This window comes from Poecile atricapillus, chromosome 1 (genome assembly GCF_030490865.1).
Source record: "Poecile atricapillus isolate bPoeAtr1 chromosome 1, bPoeAtr1.hap1, whole genome shotgun sequence".
In the NCBI taxonomy this organism is placed as follows: Eukaryota; Metazoa; Chordata; class Aves; order Passeriformes; family Paridae; genus Poecile; species Poecile atricapillus.
This window is the reverse complement of record NC_081249.1, coordinates 86,894,106-86,917,479: the sequence shown is the minus strand read 5'-3', so window position 1 is coordinate 86,917,479 and position 23,374 is coordinate 86,894,106. Positions and strand designations below refer to the sequence as shown.

Below are 23,374 nucleotides of genomic sequence, written 5' to 3'. Positions count from 1 at the left end.
AGAGTTGCCAAGAATAACAGGAAATAAATTTTCTTTTAATATGGATTATATAGTCTCTAGCATTAAAACAGTGTTCTCCTGGACAGGAGCACCTCTTCCTTTCACTGCTGAAAGCAAGCAACAGAAAGGCTTCTAACCACTTCCCAACCTGTATGAAAGTTAAATTTCTATATGCTGTACAGTAGCTATGTTACCCAGTTATGTATCTATAGCAATACATATTCACCTCTAAATACAGAGTGCATACTTGACCTAGTCCATTTTCCAAGATCTCACATCCCATCTCCATCATACCTTCCTCCACACAATTTTCACAGGTATCCCAGCATGGAGGCCAGTGGCTGCCAGTGGCTTGAATGTCTTTGTGAGATGAAGCTCTCAGTACCCTCATCTCTACAGAAATATGCACCCTCTTAGTACAAAGAAATTCCTCCTTCATTCCTAGTCTCATGAGCCTGGAGTACTTGAGAGGAGCATCATCCTCTGAGTAGCAGTGCAGTGCTCCTATATGTAGGACAAAATTCTAGTCACTGTGTGATTTGGAATTCTTTCTCTTCTATACTGCATTAATATAGGGAGATTTAGCCCACCTAGGGCTAATTTTGGTCTCATATGGAATCTGTCTGCAGAGGGTGTATTCCCCTACACAGAGGATGTAACCAGCTTCTTGCTGCATACAGCAAAAATGCAGGTCCTGGCGAGGTGGTCCTACACTAATGGCTTTGTTCTTTTTCTGAGACGTCTGCCTCTGTGCAGCAAACTGTCCCCGATACTGTGTGACCCTGGCTCTGTGCAACAGGGCAGTGCTCCTACAAGACTGAATGGTCTCTGTTCAGCAGAAGAGTTTATCATGCAAGGGGAGTAAATGCCAAATCTAGCAAACTGGCTTCCAGTTACTTGGGAACAACCCAGAGATCCTAGAGACAGGGTCTTGCTGATCCTCTGGTGTCCCACAGAATCATGCCACTAAGAGTAACATGGAGTGATTAATACAATTCTGACTGCTCTTCCCCACTTACCCTACCTGGTTTCATCATTAAAACTGCCCATATACCTGGAAATGTTCTCCATATATCTAGAAGACCAAGTCCTTGGGCAGACCAGACATCCAGTGCTGCTACAGTGAATTCTTCTGCCCAGGCTGCCCTGTATATGTGCTTATACCTGCAGATATGTTTACCTTCCCCATCAGCACCTGGCTCTGTGCAAGCCAGCACAGTGAGAGATTCTGCAGGAAAATCCCAGGTCCCAGATAAACAGCAGTCCCAGATAATGATTCTGCTCCCACATCCAATTCCAATTTGCTACTCCTTTCTGCTTTGCGCAGGAGCTTCCAGGTCAGGAGGTAGGAACTCAACTGGAGATTGAAAGCAGGCACAGTAATGGGAGAGTGTGGAGGTAGCCAGACCAAGATAAGACACTATGACAAGATAATTCATTGCAAGGTCACAGGTAATGTCAGGTCACACAAGTTCTTCTTGGGCTTAGGAGTGGAGGCAGCTGTAATTTCTGCTCCCTGGAACTTTCCTGGAATGGGTGTCAAGAGATGTCTTCAGTGGGAAGAGAGGGACAAGAACAGGGGAGAGGAGAGGAGGAGTAGAAGAGACAGAACTCTGATCCAACATAGTCTTCTTGAGAAAAATATAATGCCATACTAAATTCAGAATTTTTCTTTTTGGTAGCAGATGTGTGTGAGGGAGGCAATGGGCTTGAGACAAAAACTTCCCAGAGGTAGTTATAAATGATCTGTTGCCACCCAGGGACAATGGGTTCAGGACAGCTCATCTCCAAGTTCTGACACTTCCCTGAGGCCAGCAGACACAAGGAGGAGAATGTGCTATCACACAACAAACTCGGTGGCTCTGGAGAATTGGAGAGGCTCAGGCTGGCCAACCACGTCCGAGCTCATGCTGATGCCAGGCAAGAAATCTAGGGCAGGAGTCCTAGGGCATGAAGGTGAGATGAGCTGCAGCTTAGGGCATCTGAACCACTGAGGAGGACTACATCTTGTCCCCATTTCTGTCTCTCTCCAGGGGCAAAGCAAGAGAAGGTACAGCACATTTATAAGAACCTCTGGGAAGTGAGCAGCTCACAGCCTGCCAGGCAGAGTGTGAGAGAAAAGAGGAGAGAATCTCACATTCTCAGCAATAGATTATAAAGATGACAACAGCTACCATGACAGACTAGCAGAGAGGGTACTCTGTGCACTGCAGCACCTGAAGAAGAGGATGTAGAAGAAGGCATAGAAGCAAGGAAATGATGGGGGAATCACAAACAAGAAGCACTTGTCTTGGACTGTAGGTAGTGGATAATGACTTCCCTTGTATCTCTTCCTTTTCCTCTCCTGCTGTTGGTAGCTCACAGAGCACCAGGCCTGCGCTGCTGCTCCAGCAGCTGTCTGCAAGGGAGAGGAAGGGGCTGCCCGGATCGGCGGAGACGTCGAGGAGGAAGACCAGCCAGCTGGCGACAGATCTCATCTGAGGACAAACAGACACACACAGGTTGACAGACAATAAAAGTTTCCTTCAAATTCTTCACCAGCAGAATAGTTAGAGGTACATCCTTCACTGCATCTACAGAAACTGTTGAAATGGCTGAATCCTCATATACACAAGACAAGCAAATCCTTAGGCTTTTATAAATTTCCTTCTGGCTTTATGCATGTACATTACATATTAAAACCACTTGTATTTTGCTGAAACAGAAACTGCATAAAAAATCTAGACTGGATCCTGCTTCTATTCATGGACAGAAATGCTGAGATTTACTCTTTAGCCTGTTTAATGTCAAAGGAAGTAGTAGTGGGGCTACTAGACCACGATCAAGATTGAGGAATAGAGAGCTATCATATTTCTCAGTAGTACAATATCTACCTCCCAGCTTTTTTTATCATGGCGTGTGTATTAGATCCAAGACCGCATTGCATTAGGACTCTTTCAAAGTCCAGGGAAGCTACTACATGTGGATTAGGGTCTAAGCCAACCGTAAGCTTGGAGACTCTATCAGATGGCTGCAGCTATCCTGCTAGGCTGGCCTGTGATACCACTCACCTTGCATGACCTCATTCTCCTTGCAGACAATGCGAGTGCACACCTCCTTGTTTATTATGTACATGCGACGCACGCTGCAGGATCAGCAGGATCAGCAGCAGAAGGCACAGGGACACAAACAAAAAAGGGGTACAGGGAATAAATATGTATATTTACTAATGAGCAAGCAAATACCACATTTTTATGATTTCTTAGCCTAGAATAAGACTGCTCAATAGCAAAGTAATCTTTGTAAAGACTTCATGAAATCTTGGAATCATAGAAAGGCTTGGGTTGGAAGGGCCCTTGAAGATCACCTAGTTCCAAACTCACTTCCATGGGCAGGAACGTCACCCACTGTATCAGGCTGCTCAAGGCCCCACACCAAACCTTGCTTTGAACCCTCCCAAAGAAAGGGCACTGACAACTTCCCTGGGCAACCTGTGCCAGTGCCTCAACACCCTCTGAGTAAAGAATTTCTTCCTGACATCAAATCTAAATCTCTCTCAGTTTAAAACCATTCCTCCTTGTCTTATCACTACCTGCCCATGTAAAATGTTCTCTCCCTCTGTTTTATAAGTCCCCTTTAGGTTCTGGAGGCTGCAATGAGTCCTCCCTGGAGCATTCTCTTCTCCAAGCTGAATGATCCCAACTCTCAGCCTTTGAAAGAGAGGTGCTCCGTACCTCTGATCATTTTCATGGCCCTATAAATGACCCAATACCTTAAATACGGATTACAGTCTAGGGCACATTACAGCTCCTTTGTGCTGCACAGATGGCAATCGTTGTGCTGTTTTAAATAATTACCCTAAAAGGACACTCTGGGGATAGGATTCATCTCACCAATAGGTTCCCAGAGAAAAGCTCTAGTCTTCAAAGCGAACAATTGCTGAACTGGACATACTGTTTCAGGGCAGTTTTTAGTGATTTTCTTAAGGGCTGCTGGTTTCTTACCTTGTAACACAGAGGTAGCTGATACACTGCTTTACTGGCTTGTGAACGGAGTACAGGCGTGTGCAAGGGAACTTTTCCTCACGACAGTCTGAGAACACACACACAAACACGGAGGTGCAATCCAGCATCATGGCCAGGTGCACCCATTCAGGCACAGATATAACTTAATCACTAGGTACAGTCCTCCAGGCTTCTAGAGAAGGACCCCAGCATCTATTGTCACTCTCATGTGAGAGGTGGGGCTGGTTTAGAGAAGCAGAAAATAGTGCAGATATTTCTGATCCCCTTGCTTTGCAAGACAAAAGGAAGGGAAAGTTGAGTGAAAGGCAAACCAAGCCCACTGGACATCCAGAACACAGGAGGCACATGTTGTAAAGCGGACAGATAGATATAAACAAAACGTAAATTTTAATTGCATGTTTAAGATGTGTTTCTAATAGATGTGCAATTATCACATTTCAGGACACAAATCTAGTTTCTTTCTTTTCTGGACAATCAACCCTGTAACTAACTACAATAGATTTTCTTGCACATGGTTCTGAAATGCCACTGACACAATATTGACCCACTGCATCTGGTCTGCTGATCTGCCAGCTCCTCCCTTCCCAGGCATGCCCTCCAGGAGAAGGCTTCAACTCCCACTACCATCATTCTCCAGTACTTCTAACTCAAGGAATGATTTAAAGCAATTTTCCGGGAGACAAAGTTCTGTGCCCAGACAGAACCCCTCTGGAGAGCTAACAGAGTGTGTGAAAATGGGTCTGGGAGGAGGTGCAGGCAGCAAACTTAAAACACACCTGATGAAGCTGTTGACGTTTCACTGTCAGACTGAACTGGAAGACAAAGGGCAGCAAAGTTAGTTAGTTACCATGATTCCTTCCTAGAAATCAGCTTAATCAAAGTAAATATCTGGAAAACTCTTCAAGAACCTTCTACTGTAACTTCTAATGTGGAGAAAGATTTCATTGTTACTGACATGAAATCACAAGATACAAATCCAGTGTGAGTCTTGTGCCAGCTATGCCATCAACAATGCTAAAAATTTGCCTAAGCTTTCCCATAAAGCATTACCACTACTATTCAAAATTACACTGTAAGGACATTTTGACTTAAAAGGTCAGGTAAATTTCTTTAGCTTCTGTAATTACTCTTTATTGAGTCAAGAGGCAAAGGAGTTTGTGACTACCCTTCATAAAGAACAGTGATGCACACCTTTAAGAAACACGATCCCAACACCACTGGCTCTTTAATGTCTATGACAAGGGGTTAAAAAGAAGTTGGTTTGTTATTCCCCCTGATAAAGTAACCCATCTGTACCACAGCAAACCAGTACATTTTATAATTTACCCAGTAACAAACTGGAAAGGAATTCAGAGAACTGACTGCCAGGTACAAGTCCTTATGAGCAATTCCACAGGACTTCTGCTCAGGTGCCATAGTGTTAACCAGAAGCAGAGACAAAACATGTGTGTTAAAGAGAATTAATCTTTTGAGTGTGGGGCTTAGGGGCAGTCAGAGAAGGTGGGATTCCAGATGTGCAAGGAACTGTGTGAGGAGAGGGAAGGAGGGTCTACAACATGTGGCTGAAAACTGAGAATAAACTCACCAGGAGGAAGAAGCGCAGGTGGTGTGACAGCTGCACCTGGAAAAGGAGATGTACTGAAAGATCTTAATTTGAGCTTCCAGTCTTTTTCCTCCTGACACTGTTCTGCTGATGGCTTACCAGCCCTGACCAGTAGGCATCTCACATCTGGTTCATAGACAATGCTGATTGTGGTGTTGTTATTATCTGATTTGTCAGAGTAACTGCAGGCTTTCCCAGCAAATATGCTGGGTGTGCTAGAGCTGATAGGATGCTGCAGAGAAAAGATGGGTCCCAATGGCACATCCTTTGTGAAGATTTTTGCTTGATCTCTTAATAGTAAACATTTTGAAGCCCAAGTTTGTTGTAAAGGCTTCACTTTTAGTCTTTTAACCTTTAGATGTAGGTCAGTCACCACCAGTTTGTTCTGGACACTAAGTCCTATCTACTCTCCTAAAGACTGTCAGGCCTCATACACTGAACACAGTTGCTTTCACCTCCCATCCCAACCACAAAGACCATACATCCTGTAGATACAATATTGTACTTCCATTTTCCTCTTCCAGTGCTGTCTGACCCACAACAAATACTGCAGCCAGTGGATGAGCAGAGTCAGGGCAGAGGACAAACTGTGGAGCTGATGTTCTAGAGAACAAGACACCACTCTCAGAGCAGTTCCCATACAGAACAGCCATGCATAGCTGCCTCTCTCTGAACCATAGCATCAGCCACATGTGTTCACCCTCTCCCTGCCCTGCCTGGTCTTCACCACCTCAGAGGGATGTGTTTGAGAGACTAGTCCAGCAGAGAGAAACAATCCCCAAGGCCAGAACTCAGAGTAAGGTTTGAAAAGGTGGGGAGGCTGCTTCTTGAGCCTCTCTTTTCTTCCATTGCCCATTGTTGCAATTGCCTTCACTCCCATTAGCTCTGTGTCCTTCTCCTGAGGCCATCTCCACTCTCTAAGGACACACACTGTGTGCTCTAAGTGCTTATCTTCCAAGTCCTCCACTACCCTTCCCTTTGCAGACATTTTGCTGCCCCCCTGTGACACAGCCTCAGGTACGGTGGGGCGGACAGTACCAAAAGAACAGCATTTCCACTTCCCCACTCCAACAATGCTCAGGGTTTGCTTCGCTACTTTCAGGGTTTTATTTGACACCTCTGTCTCCTGAGCACTGAAGCACATCTGCAACCTGTGTCCCAGTTTGAACCTGTCCAATCTCTCACCCTCATCATTTAGTCTCTTTGTTTCTGTCACCTTCTCTGGAAGCCAAGGATGTGTGAGTTTTGAATTTCATGGCTTCCTGCAGTGGAAACATCTTCAGGGAGCCCTGGTACATTAAGTGATATTGTCATTTCCTTGGAGAACAGACCATTAAGTTGCCCTAAATTCATCTCCCTGCATGGAGCACAGAAAGGATTCCCAGACAGCTATAAGTGCTAGCAGAATGCTGTTGCACACCAAAAGCAGGACAAGAAGTTTCTGGGCATAATGGATAATTTCTGCATCTGTGTAGGCAGGAGTGGTGAAAAGAGAAAAAGAAGCATGAAGATTCCAAGAGATTGGATCTTACCAGAGCTGCTGTCAGGGGTAACTCCACCTGGAAAAGAGATTGTCCTTGAAAAAGCTTGTCTTTACTTTATGGTCTGTACACAGCCAGCCAGAGCCAGCTTGAATTACCTCTCCTGCCATCATAGGCTCCTGAGACAGCGGGATCCAACCCAGCAAATATGTAATCCAACAGTACCCCCAACACCCCCATAGCCACTCCCCTTTGTGGTGACTGGTCTGGAGCTGGATTTCTTAGTGCACATGTTGTATCAACCCTGAGTGAATTTTGGATGCATATTTTGACTTCCCAGATCTGGCCACTGTTGGCATATTGGTGGGAGAGAAAGACTTCTGAAATGAAGGTGCTGAGGCCTCTTGCAGCACTAGGACAGACAGCTGAAGCACCCATGGCAGAGAAGGAGGGAGGCAACTCCAAAACCTAGCCTTAACTGCAGAAATTCATCAGTGGATGAGTTTCTTTAAAAAGCAGCTGCTGGCAAAGCTGGGTGAGTGGTGGAGAGGTAAAGCATGAAGGAAAGGATGCTTGGAGGGCATGTTTTGGGCTGGCTTCTGAATAGTTTTCTGGGAAACCCCAGATATTACACATCATAGGATCACAGCTGGGAGATGTCTGCAGGCTTAGCCAGGAGTTTCAGGTTTGAAGAAAAGGCAAACCCTTGTGGTCCTTTTTGGGTGCTGAAGCACGATGTAAACGTACATTCCTTTTATCTTACCATGTGGCAAAAATGGATGAAGGTCCAGAGGGATAAAGCAATTCACCCCCAACAACACAGCCAGTAAGAAGATCAGTCAATATTCTTTCCCAATGGCCTCACTACTAAAGCACCATGCTGCTTGTGCACCATTTTCCCTAGGATTTTTCTGAGCAGCAGTGGAGCTCCCCAAGCATCTTATGGTTGAAGACTTACCAGCTTTTGTGGATCTCTCACAACCCTTGACTGTGAACATAACTTCATACCCTTCAGCTAAGTGTTCAGGACCCCTGCACTTGAGAATTATTTGTAAAGAGCATGTAAGACATAGCAGGTTGTCTTAGAGAGCTTGTTTAATCTTCACTGAAAGGTAAGCTCACAATGTCAGAGGCAAGGAAATAAAGAACAGTATTTTCTAGTAAACAGACTGTAACTCCACAGGACAACTGGGTCACATGAGTGATCTTCAGCACATTAACATGCCTGTAATACTTACCAGTTACACTTTCCAGTTCTTGCCCATTGACCATCCATGGAAACCAGTCTGCAAGAGAAGAGAGGGGCGTGAAGAAAGACAGATTTTTACAGTCTGCAGGCTTTGTGAAATTTTAATGTTTATCTATCCAGGAGACACCACTGCCCTCTGCTGAAGGGAGAAATGCTCTCCACTCAGCCTCAGCCTCCACTGCTGGCTGCATTTGCTGTTTAAAGGCTCATGGATACAGTAGGTCCTGATCCTATCCCCGCTGCTTCCACAAGGTCAATGGCTAGGTACAGGGACAAGTTAGTAAATACCTCCAGATCTGCTGCCAGACTTTGCCCTTCTGAAACCTCTTTTGATGCATTTTGAAAAAAAAAAAAAAGGTCCCTGTGGCCTCCCTGCTCCGCAGGCTGAGCAAAATCCCTATCTCTATTTTATAATAGGAAACTGAGTCATGGAAATTATTCACTTGAGGGCATGGATAGAGTCATTGGTACAGTAAAAGAAGACTACAGGTTTAATAGCTCCTTAGGCAAAGCATCCAGCCTGGGTAGGGATTACAGAGCAGATAATCTTTCCCCTCTCAGCCTCTGGGTGAACTGGAGAAGGGCAATGATGAAGTCTTGGCTGTACATGCTACATGGAAGAAATTGAAGCTGGGCTAGACTGTTTGTTTGCTCAAATATAAAGGGTGACAGAGCAATTTCCTTACAGCAGCCAGGAATAGGAAAATATTTCCTGCTAACCACAGATGAGGGAAATGTCTGCATAACTGGGGTGGGATGAAGGAAGGAGCTGGCAGGAAAAAAGCCAGTGATCTGGGGCACTGCAGGGATGTGTGCAGGACCAGCCCAAAAATCACTACATCCCACTGCATCCTGTGACCTCAGCCTGCAGCTTTCTGCTCTTAATGGGATCACTGTGTGGGTAAAAACTGTCAGGTCTGGGGTTTTTGTCATAGTTCTTCCACATTCCAAGGGCAGTTACTTGCAGGCCACAGGGGGTCTCTTGGGAGCCCTACATAATCCTGCTCTACAGAATTACAGGAGTTGCTGGACCCTGATATTCTGTTCCCCACCCAGCTGCTAGCAAGGGCTCAGCTGCTGGCGATTAACCCAGGGAGAGCCAGACATGTATAATAACTTAAGCACATAATTTAATACAGCCCAAAACTTCCCCTGTTCTGGCTAATCTCTTAATTGTAACAAGTAGAGGAGAAAATGGTGTTGAGCACTTTCTCATTTGTTCCTGATGCAAAAGGAAGGATGCAAATCGTGAAACCATTGCAGAAGCCAGCAGTGCTGGATTTGAAGAGACATGCAGAAAAGACAGAGAGGCTCCTCCTTCTTTTCTAACATTGAAAAGTCAGCTATTACGAATTTTGTTTTCCCCTAGGGGTTGAATAGAAAACCAGTCCAATTCTAAAACAAAAGGATGTCAGTGAAGTGAAATATCTGCATACAAGGCAAGGACACAAAAAGAGTGATTTTCTTATCCCACCTTCCACCACTTCAATTTGTATTTACTATGGTACCAAAAAAATAAGCCTTATAAGCAACTAAACTTTCTTATCCAAGCTACAGTAAATTCATTCTTGAGGTCTAGAACTGCAACCTTAACTCACCAAATCTGTAGCTTACCCAAAATCAAAGAAACAATGAGAGACCAGCTGGTGATTCCTGTTACGTTCCAAGTTAAAACAAACAAACCCAAAGAGAAGTGCTACAACAAAATACTTAAAAGTAAGAAATATTCCTTTCAGGCTTCCTTCATGCATAATAAAAACTACAGCCTTTTTTTTTTTTTTCCTCTTTCAAATTGTAGTCCACCGATAAGCTCATCTCTTGGATGCCTCACCTACCTGCTTCACAGTCATAAACATGACATTGTTTAGTGGGCACCTTCAAAGGAAAAAGTGCTATTTGGAGCAGAATCAGGTGTCAGCATGAGGGGAGGATCAAGGAGGGTATTGGAATAGCCTGGTTTGAATGTCATAGGTAGTCATCTCTCTCCTACTTGCAGTCTTCCCTGGACGAAGCTTTGTCCATTCACTGAAATTAATCTTTCACTATCTGTCCCGAGACTTCTGAGTATAATTGCTGATGCTGCCTTCTTGTTCTGTTCTTTTTTGTTCTTGTTGTGCTTTTTAAAAAAAAAAAACAGCAAAACAATTTTGATCTGCATTTTTGCCAAAGTATCTCCAAGCAAACAAAGTAATGGAGACACAAAACAGAATAAAAGCAACCATTACCACCAAAATCAAACTACAGAGGTGAGGTTTCTCAAAACAGCTGTACAAATACTACAAAACCTCCCAGCAGCTGAGTGGCTTGGAATGAGGTCATTCCAGCAGGAATTGCTAGTGACAGCAAATGTGTCACAACTATGATAGAACAAATTTTGCAGAGCACTGGGAGATGCCCTGCAGATTATGTATACACAGGTGGTACAGCAGTAAGCACAAAGCACACCTCGCCCTCTTTCTCAGCTTGATCTGGATGTTTTGCTTACTATAACATACCTGCAGTAGAAGCTGTGGACCTCTGACTCTTGTGACTCGCAGTAAATAGCGGAGAGTGTCACAGGTGGGAAACTGTTTCCAGTTTTTAATTTCTTCTTTAAAATCCTATATCCACCTTGTCTTTCCTGTTCAGTCCTTCCCCCTTCACTACCCCTCTACATAGATCTGTCTTTGTCTGTAAGTCATTGCACATTATTCTGTGTAGGAAACTCTGCGGGGCCCAGAAGAGGAATAAATCCTTCCCCTGGGCATAAGGACTCACCAGCTGGGGACAAGAAGAGTGTTAAGACACAAAACAGTATACAGGTTCCAGAGGTCTTCATCCCTGTGGAGTGGAGAACAGAGGAAAGGTAAGGCAGGAACTGGTATACCCTTCCCTGTACTTCAGAAACTTTGCTTCTTGTACCCATTTTTGTCTCATGACCATTTGGTCTTCCCAGCCTCCCTCCTGTTTCCCTTCTCATGTGGCCAGTTTTCCAGATAGTTCTGACACATTCTGGACTGAACATGTAACACCACCTGCTTTGTTCCTCTTCCCATCTCCTTTCTCCAGTCCCCATCTCTTTTCCCACTTAGATGGCTAAGCCCTGCTCCACACACACCCTCAGCATGCAACAAAAAGTTTCCCCCACACTCTCTCCCTCCATTCTCTTCTACTATTCAGCTATTTCGAGGAGCACTGAAAGAAAAGACAGGGTCCCCATCACTTACTGCAGCCCTCAGCTTCCACTCCCTTCAGCAGCAGACGCTCTGTTTTTCCCCTTCGGCGCCCCCCCACTTTGGCTATTGGGTAAATCACATGCAGCCACACCCAGAACACGTTCTTCTTTTGGTTGTCTTCAAAATACAATTTCTGGGAAAAGAGAAAAAAAAAAAAAGAAAAAAAAAGAGAAAAAACCCCAAGAAGCCAGCGAGATGGAGGGATATGGTATCATCATGCATGTGGAATGAGGGGGGGAGCGAGGAGCAGCAGCCCACACCCTCATTCCAGAGTTTATTGTCCTCCGAAGGGGCTCCTCCCATTCCCCCAGGATGGCCCAGCACCAGGGATGGATTCTTGGGTCTGCTTGCACACTGGTGTCCTGTTTCGTCCTGCCCTTCTATGCAGCCCGGCTTCTCCTCAGGCCGCTACCTCTAGCCACGTTTCCCGGCTCAGCTGCTGCCTGTCCCCACCCCGGTGCTCCGGTGCTGTTCCCTGTTTCCCCGGCTGCCGGCGGCACAGGGACACTGCGGAGCCCGCATCCCGTTCTCCCGCAGGACGCGCCCGGATGCTGCCGGCGGCTCTCCGCCCTGCGGCATGGACGGAGCGGGGCCGGGGCCGGGGCCTGCGGCCAGGCGGGCTGGCAGGCGGCCATCGGCGGGCAGCGACAGCGGTGACATCACCCCGCTGCCCCGCTGGCGCTTCCCGGCGCTATGGAGGGGCTGGGCTTCCCACCGGACCGGGCTCGTGGCGGGCAGGGAGCGCAAGGATCGGGAACAGGTCCCGGCCACGGGGCCCGTCCTGCAGCGCCGCTGCCGTTCTGGCCTGAGAGAGGCAGGGAATACGAAAAAAAAAAAAATTAAAAAAGCGGGAAAATGTGAGAGACACAAGCTGAGAAGGAAGACGAGTAATGAGACCTGACCTTCACTGCCATCCTCCTGACTCCCCTGTGCTTCCAAGCACGGCGCATTTTATGATGGTCCCACTAGAATAGCCGCTCTCCCTTAACCCTTCCTCCAACAGCCCCTGGATCCGACCCCCGCTGTTGCTTTCACTGACTTCTTTTCCCTTTACTGCTTCTGTAACCACTCCGCTGGGTTTGAGGAGGCACTGGATGAGCTTCAAGACACAATCTCAGCCCTGGCATCAGGAAGAAAGCTAAGAAATTACCCCAGCTCCCGACCTCATACAGCAATGAAAGACAGAAACCTTGTAAGGGAAAAATCTGTGTCCCCTAAGGCTGATACTGGCAGCTTGGTAGCCCTCATTTGTTCTCAACTAATTGTAAACTGAAAATAAAATCCTATAATGCCTTATAGACAGGTATTAAGGAAATGCTCACTGTGTCCTCCCTGCCACACGAGACCCATGTTGCCCACACATGACATAACTGAAGCCACCACTTCTTACCTGAGAGTGGTTGAACATCACTTGCTGCAGTGCTCAAGAGGAAAACGACTGTTCCTTCCTATTTGTGGTCCTCCCAAGACTGCTGGAGGATGCACCAGAAGAGGTGCAGAGAGGGTGGGGAAAGCTAAACATTTCTCTGCTCACCAGGGCAACCCTCTGTACCCAAACACCTTTCCCCTGTTTCACTGGAGCAAGACACTACCATGCTCACTTTCAGGGACCGGCTAAAACTGGGTCCATTCGAAATGCTCAAGAGGTCATTAAACAACCAAAAGGATGTGATGAATTATAACCACACAGCAATTTGAGGAATCGTCTCAGATCCTTGGCTTTTTCTGGAAATCCCCATTGTCCATATGTTTGGACAATTTTCCACACACCTTGGTTTGGCTTTTGTTTTTCTCTATGCCTCTGTGTTGTCATTGAGCTGTTACTGCTTAACAGGCTAACTAAAACATCTGGAAGATGTTTTGAGTTTTGAGAACATTTATTTGGAAATTTTCATTTATGCCAAATGCTTTTGTCTACCAATGTGTTGAAGTACCACCATTGCCCACAGAGCACAGGATCCACAGCCAGTACTGGATGAGGATTCTGCTGACTGCTTTTGAGCTTTAATTTTTTCTTTCAAACTGGAAGACATTCTCCCTCAGCTGCTTGGTGCGGGTAGATAGATCCCTTGTGCTAGCAGAGCCCCTCCATTTGGAGAGCTTGGTGCAGATGGGGACGATGCTGCTGGTGATGGAACTGCTGGCTCAGAAGCTGTTCAGTATTTTGCATCCCAGACAAGTCGCAGGGAAGTAGCTGGAGGTGTCCTGCTGCTCTTGCTTGCGGTGGACACCGGAGGGAGCCGCAGCACACCGGCATGAGGACGCCCTTTCTTCTCTTGCCGTCCAAGCACATTCTCCAAGAGATGTGGCTCTGCATCTGCAGGCCTGCATCTGGTATGAAGCATCTCTTCTTAGCTCTCCTGTTTTTTCTGCCTACTGGGTTAGCAACTGTTTAAACAGTTTTTTGTGATAGAAAATAATCTTGATTTCCTCCCCCCCACCCCGTCCTTGATTCATGACATTGACAAAGATTGCTGGATGCCCTTCATGGCTGGGAGAGATGAATACTTCCCATACTTCTGCACATTCCCTTCTCACTCATGTTGCTGTTTTATGCTTTGCATAATGCTGCTGTCTTCCATCACAGGGTATCTTGAGGGAGATCTACAGCTGATGACTCAAGGTAAAACCCTCTTTCATCTAAAAGTTCAGGTATCAGTGCCACAGTGTGGTGTGAAGAACTGTGCCACAGTAAATGGCATGGCTGACTCATAAAGGAAACACTTCCATACACATATTCCCTCGAGTGCTGACCCCAGTGCCTGTAGGTGTTTACATAAGATGAGATGCAGCAACAGTGATTCAGCAAAAACTTATCTTCCTTTCCAGTTGGTACTGATCCCATTATGTTATCTGGGATGCTGTAATGATGGTAGCATATTTTGGATGAGATACAAAATCAGCCTTCCTGGAAATTAAAATCTCCTGGTGCATTTCACCCTGTAGACTACTACATCTAAACACAGTGAAGTGATCCTGGGGCATGCTATTTGCAAAGGTCTTGGAGACTTTTACCTCTCCTCTTTGTTTCCCTCGCCTTCACATATCTTCATGGTAACAGGGCATTAAGTTACATCTGATTGATAAGAAATTAATGAACTGCTGTGAGATCTGTGAATGCATCATGCCAATAATGCAGCTCTAGTTGTCATGTGAATTGGGGCTGAAAGGAATTTTCTTGGGACCCCACTGCTGATAGGCTCCTTTAATACCTGAGGTCTGACACCATCCTGCAGTTGCTCCACTGGTGTTGCTGAGGTCATCAGTGGAAAGGAACGTGAATTAAAGGCCAGATCCATCTAGCCCAAATTTTGGGAGCTTCCATCTTCATCACAATAAAGTAGAAGAACAAACACTGCCAAGTACAGAAGCCTAGACACACAATTTGTTTCTTTTTTACTCATAGTCATGTTTTCTGTTGTCCCATCTACAAAAATAAGGAACTCTTCACCCCTTTATTTCCAAAAAAAAAGGCAGTGCTTAGAGGGCAGGCAGTCTTGCAGTTGCACAATACACTAAGGTAGTCTATAAAACTAATTAATACTGACTCAGCTCCTTCATATCAGCTCAACATTGTGAAGAACTGAGCACAAGAAGAGGAAATCAGTGAGCTCTTTGCTCTTTGGTTGGTGATTTGGCCATGTGCTTCAGGCTTCTCATGGCCAAGGTGGTTATGGTTAGTTGTCAGGGCCTTCCTTCTTCACTGGTAGTGCTTTGGGGTTTCCTTCTCTGCTCTTTCTGTAGTTCTTATTATCACAAACATCCTTCCTTTCTGATACTTTGTACTGTCTCAGGGTTGATTCTTCCTGGCTGTTTCACCTGTTCTTCCACCCTCTCCTTCCTCCAAGGAGCTGAGCTCAAATATGGATTTTCTCAGGGAACTTTTTCCAAAACTGTTATCTCAGGGGATGCATAATACATTAAGCTTAACAAACATATAAATCCCCCCTGCAGGCTCAGTTATGTGTATCCATACAGACTCTGGAGCACATAGAAACACCATATTTAATTCATCTGGTGCAATTTTATATAGATGAGGCTGCAGACACAAGTAAACAGCAGGAAGAACATGATGGGTTCCCCCTCCCCTTACCACATTTCTTCTGGACATCACAAACTCTGGAGCAAAGCCAGGCAGGATTAATCCTCCTGTTGCAGCACAGCAATCGTGCCCTGGAGCAGTAACCAGAGCTGGCTGAAGAAGTCACTGCTGGGAAGCAGAGCTGTGCCTTACGCCGACACAGAGAGTTCACAGAGCTGCTCCGTCACAGATCAAGTCACAGCTGAGCTTTCCAAACAACACAGTATCTGTCTTACTTAAAGTCCATTCTCTTATACCATTCTATTGTCTTTTAGTAGTTCTCCATGGTGGAACAGATTTTAGTGGTTTTGTCTACCCTAACAGTCCAAAGACAGCAAAACTATATTAATTATATTTAAAAATAGGATACCTTGTAAGCTTTTAAACATCGTTGGTGAAGGGGCAAACGTGACAATTTTAAAAGCCATTTGCTTTAAATTCTGTAACATTTATGAAAGATCTGTTGTCAAAGACTTTTTTTAAACTGGCCACATCCAAAATATTCAAACTGTTGAAGTCCTTCTCTGTGTCAGCATTGACAGCACTCACCCTGCTTCTGACAGGATTTAAGAAAGAAGAACAAGTTGTACTGAGTAGAAGAACTGCAAATGACATTTATCTTAGCAGACAGATTGATGAGGGTTTACGTTGTGGGGAAATTAGGAAACACCACTTGCAGGTTTGCATCCCTCCATTTCCTGTAGCTTCACAGGGACCGTAAAGTTTGACTTAAATATTCATCTGTGTTTTATTCTACAGTTCACATTACTACATTGGGCACTACTACAACTGCATTGATATAAATCACTGTGTCTCCTGCTGACTTCAACCAGGTCACCCAAATTTTCTTGTGACCTTCCCCTGGTGTATTCCCTATTCTAGTTTGATGGCAGACTGAAACCAAGGCAAGCAATGTTAATGAAAATCTGTCCTAGTGTGAAATGTGTACATGTAAAGGGCCTGCACTGCTTTAGCCTGCACAGCTTTAAAGAGAGGAAAACAGCAACAAATGTAGACCATCCTGTATCGACATCAACAGCAAGGTGCCTGTAAAAGGACAACACTGGTAGCTGAAAATCTAATTTGGTACTATTCTAATAATTTCTTGCTTCTGTCCATCAATGCAGCTGCCCTGATACATATTTTTTTATGAAAAACCTTCAACTATTTACCCATTATGTTATTTTTCTTTGAATAAAATAAAAAAAACACCACTGGAATTTAATTTGCATGCAGCTGTATAGAATTCAAAATCAAAGGCCAATGTGTTTGTTTGTTAAAATATAAATGTTATTTCATCATATCATTCTAACCTCTTTAGCAAGGCTCTTCTGGCTATTTATTGTATACTCTTTAAGTTTTCTTGCCATGCCTACCATCTCAGGTTTCCCTAGAATTTAATTCTTGGGTTTTGGTTGTTTTTTTTTTTTTTTTTTTTTTGTTGTTGCTATGTTTTCTTTTTCCTGCATCTGGTATTCTCCCCTCCTCCAATTCTTTTCTTTCCTTCCTTCCTTCCTTCCTTCCTTCCTTCCTTCCTTCCTTCCTTCCTTCCTTCCTTCCTTCCTTCCTTCCTTCCTTCCTTCCTTCCTTCCTTCCTTCCTTCCTTCCTTCCTTCCTTCCTTCCTTCCTTCCTTCCTTCCTTCCTTCCTTCCTTCCTTCCTTCCTTCCTTCCTTCCTTCCTTCCTTCCTTCCTTCCTTCCTTCCTTCCTTCCTTCCTTCCTTCCTTCCTTCCTTCCTTCCTTCCTTCCTTCCTTCCTTCCTTCCTTCCTTCCTTCCTTCCTTCCTTCCTTCCTTCCTTCCTTCCTTCCTTCCTTCCTTCCTTCCTTCCTTCCTTCCTTCCTTCCTTCCTTCCTTTCTCTCTTCCTTTCTTTCCTCCTTTCTTTCTTCCTTTCTCTCTCTCTTTCTCTCTTTCTCTCTCTCTTTCTCTCTTTCTTTCTCTCTTTCTTTCTCTCTCCCTTTCTCTCTGTCTTTCTCTCTCTTTCTCTCTTTTTCTCTTCCTTTCTTTCTCCCTTTCTTTCTCTCTCTCTCCCTTTCTTTCTCTTTCTCTCTTTCTCTCTTTCTCTCTTTCTTTCTTTCTCTCTTTTCCCTCTCTCTCTCTCTCTCTCTCTTTCTCTCTCTCTCTCTCCTTTTTCTGTCCCCCCCAGTGCCCCAGTGCTGTCTCCATGCGTTTCTATCTGAACAACCTTTTCTGACTCTGGCGTTTTCTCTGTCTCCTTGGTTTCCTTTCAGTCGCCCCCACTGGAATGTTGGCAGAAACATATTTTTCTTTGAAAACAAAGAGACTAAATAAGTAAATGAATAAATAAAATAGCTGGAAGCAGATGGGAGGTCTCAGTTCCAGAAGGGTCTGTATTCCACGAGCTTTTCTCACTTCCTAGCAAAGGAGGAGATAGTTGCACTCCCTGCCCACCCACCCCCAGCCTCACAGGGAGCCAGGCTTCCCCCTCCCCTGGCGTGAGGACCTTGCTGGGAGTGATGGATTGCACTGCAGCGAAGGCTGGGAAGCACTGCAGGGAGAGGAGGGGGAGGGATGAGGAGGGAAGGGAAGGAGAGAGGGAGGGAAGAAGGGAGGAGATAGGCTGCCAGCGTCAGGCTAGGAAGGGTGTAACAGGGCTGATGAGGAGAGAGGAAGGGGGGATTGGAAAACGAGGATGGGGAGAGCATGCCTGGGTGAGCGTGAGTTTCTGCAGGCAGCACGGCTCCGGTCAGACTGGTGAGCCCAGAAATGATGGAGGCACCAGGCAGTATGGGAAGGCTGGCACTGGGCAGCAAGGGGAGACGGGCGGGGAAAATGGAAACGACATAGGGAAAGAGAGGAGGAGAGAAAGTCGGCGCTAGAGAAAATAAGGCTTTGGTTGTACAGCAACGACAAAAGGACACAACTCTGGCAATTTGGATTTCTTTGGAGCTGTAACAGAGGAGGCAGTGTTGATGTAGAAACACTCAAAAGGTCAAACAAAGCATGCTGCAAACTGTACTGAAATGGGTTTGCATTGCACTCCGAAGGGTGGTAACAGGATGACCTCTGGGCAGTAGCGAGGTACATCTGTGCGGCCGAAGCTACTGCTGATGGAGATTGCAGCGTCTGGCTGCAGCAGCTTCATTGCCCTGTGGATTTTGGCAAGGAGGATGCGTCCTTTTGCCTGGGCACTGTGAGGAATGCAGATGACCTCCTCCCCACTGAACCAATTGCAAGTGCTGCTGAAACATCAGTTGTCATTGTTGGTTGCCTTTCACGCTTCTCCTCTCTTTTTTTTGGTAATATACATATCTCCATCTGTTCCTCATTCATTGCCCAGATTTTTCCTCCGTCTCTCCGTTTCCAGCATTAACTTCATCCCTCCCTTCCTCTCCCTCTCCCCTGCCCACTCGCGGACCTCCCCCTGCCCACTCGCAGGCGCAGCGCTGGGAAGGGGCTCGGCGGGCTCTCGGGGCCGCGGGGCTGGGGAGGGTGGGGAGCGGGGAGGGCGTGCTGGCAGCCATGCAAGCAGCCTGCAGGACGCTGTCCCGCCCCTACAACTTCGCGGAGAGACCCTCCCCCTCTCCCGCCATCCACTCATCCCCCTCTCGCCATCCCCTCTGGCTACAGCTGGCTCTCCGCCCCCCATCGCAGTGCACCAGCTGCGGTTCCCAGCTACGCTGACCTAGTTTTGGCCTCCCTGCCAGGCACCTCTGCTCCTCTCCTTCCTCAGCACCTGGCGCAGGAGAAGGGAAGGGGAAGGGTCCCCTGGCATGGCAGGGAGCCTCCTGAGCACTGCTCCCATCATGGCGCCGGACCCTGCGAGGGGAGACCAGAATTGGAGATGCAGGCGCCCGCCCCCTAATCAGCTCCATCGGCTCAAGGCAGGCAAGCTGAGCTCGGTGTGGAAGCACCCTTGCTAGCTGCGAGAGGGGGCATCAGTTAGATGAAGAAAGATGAAGAAACTGCTTCCCACTAATGTGAGAAAAAAAAAAAAAACAACAAACCAGATTGCAAGCTCTCATCAGTTCCGGTGACAGAACTGCCGGACACAAGAGAAAAACACTAACACGACTGGGATAAACTCGAGGACATTTAACCCGCTGCCTGAAGCTCTTTAGCTCGGAGGGCAGATGTTTATCAGACTTACTGCAGCAAAGTGCCTGCGAGATATAGCCAGCCTGTGGTTGCATCAGATCCTTCCCAACAGGCACTGAAATCCAAAGTCATCACTGCAACAGCATTCATCAAAAGACAATGGAGAAGGAGACAGAAAAGGGCAAAACAGGAGACAAAAAAATGTAAAGGAGCAGGGAACAAAGGCAGGCAGGCAGGAACTTTCTCAAGATGGTAAAGGAAAAATGCCGACTGAGAAAAACAGCTAGAGAAGGGGCCAGGCAGACCACAGGGACTGGGAAGAGAGAGATACCAAGTGTTTTTCTTTCAGATGGGTGTTTCCATCGAAAGCACGTTCATCCCTCTGTCCAGCTCCTCAGTACCGTTCTCTGTTTCCCTGCAGCAGAACTGCAACTCAGTTGGGAGAAATGCACTCCTGTCTTGTGGAACTGGGAGCTGCTGGTTATATACCAGTCTTTGAAACTTACCAGCTGCTATTCATCCATCCCTTTGTTTCTGTCTGCAACTCTGCCCGCCTGGGCTTCTTTGTGTCTCTCAGTCCTCAAACTGTGCCCGGAATAAGGATAACAGAAGCCTCTGACCTTCTCCAAAGTTACCTATTCAATGAGATGCATGCACTCCTCCCTTATGTCCCCGAACGGTTGCTGTCTGTCAGGAAAGGTCTCTCAACGCCCCTGCAAGCCCTTTTCTTCTGTCAGGATTGTACTCTTAGCCTGAGCCTCGTCTCAAATGCTGGGAAGAAGGGGGTTCCTATTCCTTCTCTTCCACCACATGCACACGCCACTGTTATTTTGTCCTAGTATTTACAGCAAAATAATTATTTCCCCCACAGTAGCCTGCTGGCTCCGTTCCCACTGCCGGGCATAAGAAAAGGGCAGTCACGCCCTCCCCTTGCCAGTGCTTTCGGCACTGGCCGCCCCTCCAGCCTAGGACCGCTCTCCCTCCCAGCAGGGATTCAGAGACCCCGGAACGGGGCGGCATCAGCCCGGGCGGCATCAGCCACGCTGCCCCAGCCCCTCTGCCCCTACGCCGCTCCCCCGCCTCGGGGCACTCCCGAGCCCGGCCGCGCTGCCGCTGGCGGGACGGCGGTGCTGGCAGCCGGCCCGGCGGCAGAGACCTCGCCGTCGCCGCCGGTCGCAGCCGGCTGCCACGGGCAGGGCCGGGCTCCTCGGCACCGCTGCCCGCAGCGCCCCGCCCGCCCGCGCCCGCACACGGGCAAGGAGGATGCGGATGCGCGCTCTGGCGCGGTGGGCAGCGCAGGCGAGCCTGGGGCTGGAGCCTCCCGCTCCGGACCCGCAGCCTCCCCACCCCGACCCCTCTGCTGCCTCTCGGTGTGTCCGTGCTGGCAGCAGCGGCGGGCAGTCCCCGCCGGGCTGGTCTCCAGCCGAACGCGGGGGCAGAGGAGCAGCTCGGCACTCGGTGCCACGAGCAGCAGGGGTGGAGCTGTACGTGGGGAGCGGGGCTGCCCCTGGCATGGGAAGCCCGTGTGTTTAGGGCAAGGGACTGTGTTTATCCAGAGACACGGGTGGGTGCGTTCGGTGTGATGAAGCACATGTAGCCAGGCACGCGAGTGACAGACCCATCTGCAAGCTGGGGTGTCAACATTCTGGAGGGCATGGTATGAGATAGAGCCAGTGAAACCTGGAACTTTCTGCAGACCCCCTTAGCTGGAAATTCTTTGTATTAGCGGTACTTTCTCCATTTTCTGCTATCTTACAGTAGTTCATTCAGAACAGGAATTAGTGTAACAGCAGAACCAATGAGAAGCTGGGGTTGTATGAAATTAAAGACGATTTTGCACCATTTGGCATAGTCCTCATTTTACATGGTATGAAACAAGAATGATATGGCCATTTTCCTGTTGAAACAGAGGGCAGAAGTTGTTTCCCTTCATTGGACCATCTGTGTTCATACGTGAACCCAGGCATTCATGTGTGAACACAGGCATTTACCTTGCCTTATACATATTTTTTTTTTACTGTTCAATCATCCAAGTGGAAAGCAGAAACATTGCTTTAAGACTTAACTGACCAAATGAGTAGCTGCTGAAGACACAGGGGAGCACACAGTCAGCACACAGGAAAATGAGTATAAATAATTAGGCTTAGCAACATTTGCAGGCTGGACTTTTCATCATTGTTCCATCAGAAGGTCATACACCCAACCAGAGACAGTATATGAAACTTTACAATGTGAATAATGGGATAATATCCTGCAGGCTTTGGCTTCAGGACTAAACAGCTGGTTTGCAGTTGTAGTGAACTCAGTAACAAAAGATGTTTTATGGAATTAACCGTGAAATCAGATTTTGCATACATTAAGGCTTTGGACCAGTCCTTACATTGTGCATTACAGAATGCATGGGAAAAATCTCAAAAGAAAGGTGCCAGGACTTGTTAGTGTTCAGAGGCACCCATTCCATATTGATACTACAATTGTAATTCTTCCCAAAAGGGTGAAGCTTGCTATTCTGGACCACTGACACTGAGGGCATTCTTGAGCTATGAAATAGTAAGAATTTTGTCCTGAGAATAGATTTATGGATAACAAGGGAGACCTTGCCTCCATTGGTAAAAAAAAAAAGAAGAAGAAAAAAAAATAGTAGGAAAAAGAAAAAAGGTCTTGCCTAATTCTTGGGAACTATAACATCTACATGCAACTCAGTTGCAGTGACAACTCTTTAAAAAAAAGAACTCAAAAGCTTCTGTAACAGCAGGCACATCCTAGGTGGGCACATCCTAAGTAATAAATCGACCCTTTCTTTTGTTCTACCTTTCCAAGAAAGGGCAAAAGACTCTCACGACCCTTTCCAAACTCACTTAAGTTTCTAGATGATGGGAAATTGTTCTAGAGATATAAGATATCCAACCTATGACAAAGTTCAACATACTACAATTCCAAGAGCTCAACGAACAGTAATAAAAATGATACAAGGCTACATTTTGCATGAAGAGAGCTATGAAGGTAAGTGGTAGTTGGCAGAATAAATTGTTACTGATAATCATAAGACCCAGCTGAAGTATCCCAAATGGTTCGAGATCAAATATCTTACTGTTACCATGATGAGTATTTTTCCTGTACTTGTAGAATGACTTCCTCTCAGATGTCTTAAAACCAAACACACATTTGTATGGCCAAAAACCTACATTCCTGAATTCCCCAGCTGTGCAATTCTCCTCTTTCCACAAACTGCTAACCATGTTTGATCAGCAGAGGCACCTGCCTTACCACTTAGCTGCTTATTGAAATATAAAAGAAAAAGAATTGCGGTTACTGTGTCACTGGAGTTATATAAATCCTAATGCAGACATTTTTCTTTCCTCCTTGCTTTATGCTGTCTTGAAACCAGAATGCATGTATCCAGAAGAAATCTTACTCTGAAATATGTGTGCATGCTGGGCAATGTGCAGTTGTTGCACAATCTTCAGCAGAGCAGTGATACCACAGTAGCTCTTTGTTAGCAAATTCTCCATGTAAACAAACCCTGTGCACCTCACAGACTGAAATTACAAATTTTGAAAGTGTGAACTTCATGCACATGGGAACTCTGTTCTAGAAGGCTTCAGAGTATGGTAATTCTGTCAAAGAAAGTAATATTTTGCTACTTTCAAAACAACAAAAATACCGTCTAGCATTTTGATATTC

At 46.4% G+C, this 23,374-nt stretch overlaps 1 protein-coding gene across 1 annotated transcript; it reads right to left on the bottom strand.

Moving 5' to 3' along the window:
* On the bottom strand, window positions 1-21,204 carry MFAP5 (microfibril associated protein 5). The gene is made up of 12 exons (XM_058837296.1): window positions 20,758-21,204; window positions 19,025-19,075; window positions 11,965-12,243; window positions 11,544-11,685; window positions 11,095-11,157; window positions 8,327-8,374; window positions 7,140-7,166; window positions 5,590-5,625; window positions 4,781-4,816; window positions 3,984-4,071; window positions 3,051-3,124; window positions 1-2,477 (listed from the first exon to the last, which is right to left on the bottom strand). The coding sequence occupies exons 1-12, from the start codon at window positions 21,202-21,204 to the stop codon at window positions 2,359-2,361; spliced, it is 1,410 nt and encodes a 469-aa protein (XP_058693279.1). The 3' UTR covers window positions 1-2,358.
* Between the last annotated feature and the right edge of the window lie 2,170 nt (window positions 21,205-23,374).